This window comes from Cariama cristata, unplaced genomic scaffold, assembly GCF_000690535.1.
Source record: "Cariama cristata isolate BGI_N322 unplaced genomic scaffold, ASM69053v1 scaffold21940, whole genome shotgun sequence".
NCBI lineage: Eukaryota > Metazoa > Chordata > Aves > Cariamiformes > Cariamidae > Cariama > Cariama cristata.
Genome location: NW_009593247.1, coordinates 14,324 through 17,093, shown reverse-complemented (window position 1 = coordinate 17,093; position 2,770 = coordinate 14,324). Strand labels below are relative to the sequence as shown.

Sequence of the window (2,770 nt, the reverse complement as noted above, 5' to 3'; positions counted from 1 at the left end):
GCAGGGCACCGGGAAGATGCTTTCCTACCCCGTTCTCCTTCCTGCTGTGCATCTGAGTGGCTCAGCATCGCCTGTTGTGACCTCTTCATCCTCTCTTTGCAGACCCAAGTTAAGCATCCGGAGGGGAGGAGAGCCAGGCCATGTCTTGGGGCACCTCTAGGACACCTGCAGCTCTTGGCATGGTGTCTTGCTGTTCCCAAAGCCACCCAGGAACACCTCAGGCATGTCACAAGTTGGCACCACCCGTCTCCTCCGAGGCCACCATCGTGTCCAGCCTTGCGGGAAAGGGACAACCCTGGGCAGAGGTTAGCCGGGCGGGAGGAAGAAGCTGCCCTGCCCGGTGGAGTTTTTCTTCATTCCTTGAAAGCCGCAGAGACCTGCTGCGCGGGATTCAGGGCTGGGGACAGCGCCGAGGTGGAGCTGCCGTGATGGATGATGTGACACTGTTCCCAAATGCCTCTGCCATGGGTGAGGGTGCCCAAAGCACTGCAGCTGGCAGAGCGGGATGCTCAGAAATGGTACCCACCCACGGGGAGCATCACAGCCAGCACCCGGTGTGGGTTTTAATCCATGCCCCGGATGGCACGAGCCATGCTGGGCTGGGAGGTGACATGTTCCTGCCTGGACGTCTCCCAGTTCCCCATGGGGACAGGCAGATACTGCTCTTGCTGCATTTAGATCATGAGACAACTTGTCTCTGCCAAGCACGGGGAGATGTTGCCGAGGCTCGCAGCTTGGCCAGGGCCAGGTTTGCAACCTCGGATCCAGGTCTACGTCTGGCAAAAATCCCCCCAGGAGAGGCTTGTAAGGGAGGGGTGAGGTTTGAGACGAGACACGTACTTTTGATTTTACCGTGCCATGGCCTTGCGCTTCAGCTGCTGCTCCTGCCCTTGAGCGTGCAGCCTTGAGCCTGGCAGTGGTCCTTGCTCCTTCTGGCAGCGTCCCCCCCGGGTGTCCCGGTACAGAGGGGATCGCGTTGTCCCCGGGCGGGATGATGGGGCCTGCAAGCCCCAGGGCCGGGTGCTGCGGGCCCAGTGCTTGCCCTGGGCAGCGGGGCTGGGGATGCAGCAGGAGGGATGCTGGCTTATACCATGTTACCCCAGGTGTCACCTCGGACGTAGGGACAAGGGACACTGACAGTGTGTCAGATCACTTTATTGCCACAGCAGCCACAGACCAGACCCAGTTCTGGGAGGGAGTCTGGGTCCAGCCCCTTGACCCCTCTAATACTGTTGAGAAGACGAACCCCCACGCCCGTACGTGGGCGCTGAGCGTCCTCCATCCCGGCCACCATGGAGCAGCTCTGGGGTGTCACTCCCATCCTGTTGCCCGCACCTCCTGGAGCTGAAGGCCAGGCAAGGAAAAGGGAGACGAGACCAAGGGTGCAGCAGCTGCCACCACACCCTGCCCTGGGGGCTGCTGGCCGTGGGGAGCAGCACGAGCCCCCCTCAAACCTCCATGCCGGCTGCTCGCCCCAGGCCCAGCGCCTGCACTAGGTCATCGCTGAGCCCGCTCTTCAGCGTCCGTCTCACTGCAGGAAGAAGAGAAGGTGGCATTGGCAGCACGAGCAGTGCTGGCTGCCGGGTCCCCACGCACTGGGTGCCTGGTTGGACACGGTGGTCCTGGCTTGCTGGGGAGGGGTGGCAATGGGGTGCAGTGGCATGATTTGGTCTCAGGGTACAGCCCCGCTGCGGCCTGGTGGGCTCAGCACCGGAGGGCAGGGGTGGCCAGTGAGGAAGGAGCCAGGTAGGACATGGGGACAAGGACACAGAGATGGGACAAGGCATGGGGACAGAGCACGGGAACAGAGACGGAACAGGACACGGGGCAGGGACACAAAGATGGGAAAGAGCATCTGGGCAGGGACACAGGACAGAGAACAGGGACAGGGCCACAGAGGTGGGACAGAGTATGGGGACAGGGATACTGAGATGGGACAGAGTACAGAGACTGGGCAGAGCGTGGGAAGAGAGACACAGAGATGGGACAGGGCATGGGGACAGGGACGCGGAGGTGGGAGACAGTACAGGGACAGGAGCAGAGCATGGGGACAGGGATAGGACAGGGCACGAGGACAGGGATGGGACTTACAGGACTTCCTATTGCCGCGGGACCTCCTGCGCTCCTTGTTGGCACAGGGTCGGGGGTTGGCATTGTGAGTCACCGATTTCACCAGCCGGTCCATGATTTCATCCGAAGCATCATCTGGGGAGCTGGGAACGTCCTCCTGAGCTGGAGAGCTCTGGGCTGGTGTGGTGTGCCCTGTCCCTGCATGGGGACATGTGGGATGCTGGCATCAGCCGTGCCCAGCCAGCTGGGCACGCCTTGAGTGCCTCTGCCACCCCATTCCTACCCCGGCTGGCCCGGCTGCGGCGGACAGAGGTGTCCGTGGGGGAGGTCAGCAGGTTCTTCATGCTCTCATGACCTGCTTCCATCTGCTCCTCGGGGCCACTGGACACCACAGCAGGCGGTGAAGCAGCCTCGGTGATGCTGGAGAACTTCTCGGTCTGCAGCGGGAGGAGAGGTGGGCGTCGGGGACCTGGGGGGCATGACCTGGTGGTGGTGGCCAGCCAAACATCCCCATACCTCGGTGATGAGCCGTCCCCGGGTCTTGTTGCGCTCACGGTGGGCGGCCCGTTTCTTCTGCTGCTGCAGGATGCGCTCCCGGCAGGTGCGGTACTCCAGGGCGAACTCCCGCAGCAGCTTGCAGATGGGTGTCACCTTCACATCCCGCACCGCGCTCACCGGGTACACCAGGTACAGCAGGAAA

General features: G+C 62.5%; 1 protein-coding gene across 1 annotated transcript in view; it reads right to left on the bottom strand.

Annotated features, from left to right (window-relative positions):
- Window positions 1-1,448: 1,448 nt before the first annotated feature.
- FHOD1 (formin homology 2 domain containing 1) overlaps window positions 1,449-2,770 on the bottom strand; it is a 9,566-nt gene continuing 8,244 nt past the window's right edge. Inside the window, exons 18-21 of the mRNA XM_009709730.1 lie at window positions 2,587-2,770; window positions 2,354-2,507; window positions 2,092-2,268; window positions 1,449-1,531 (exon numbers count right to left, since the gene is read on the bottom strand). The exon at window positions 2,587-2,770 is cut by the window's right edge and continues 8 nt beyond it. Coding sequence (XP_009708032.1) covers window positions 1,449-1,531; window positions 2,092-2,268; window positions 2,354-2,507; window positions 2,587-2,770 — 598 coding nt within the window. The remainder of the gene's footprint in view (window positions 1,532-2,091; window positions 2,269-2,353; window positions 2,508-2,586) is intronic.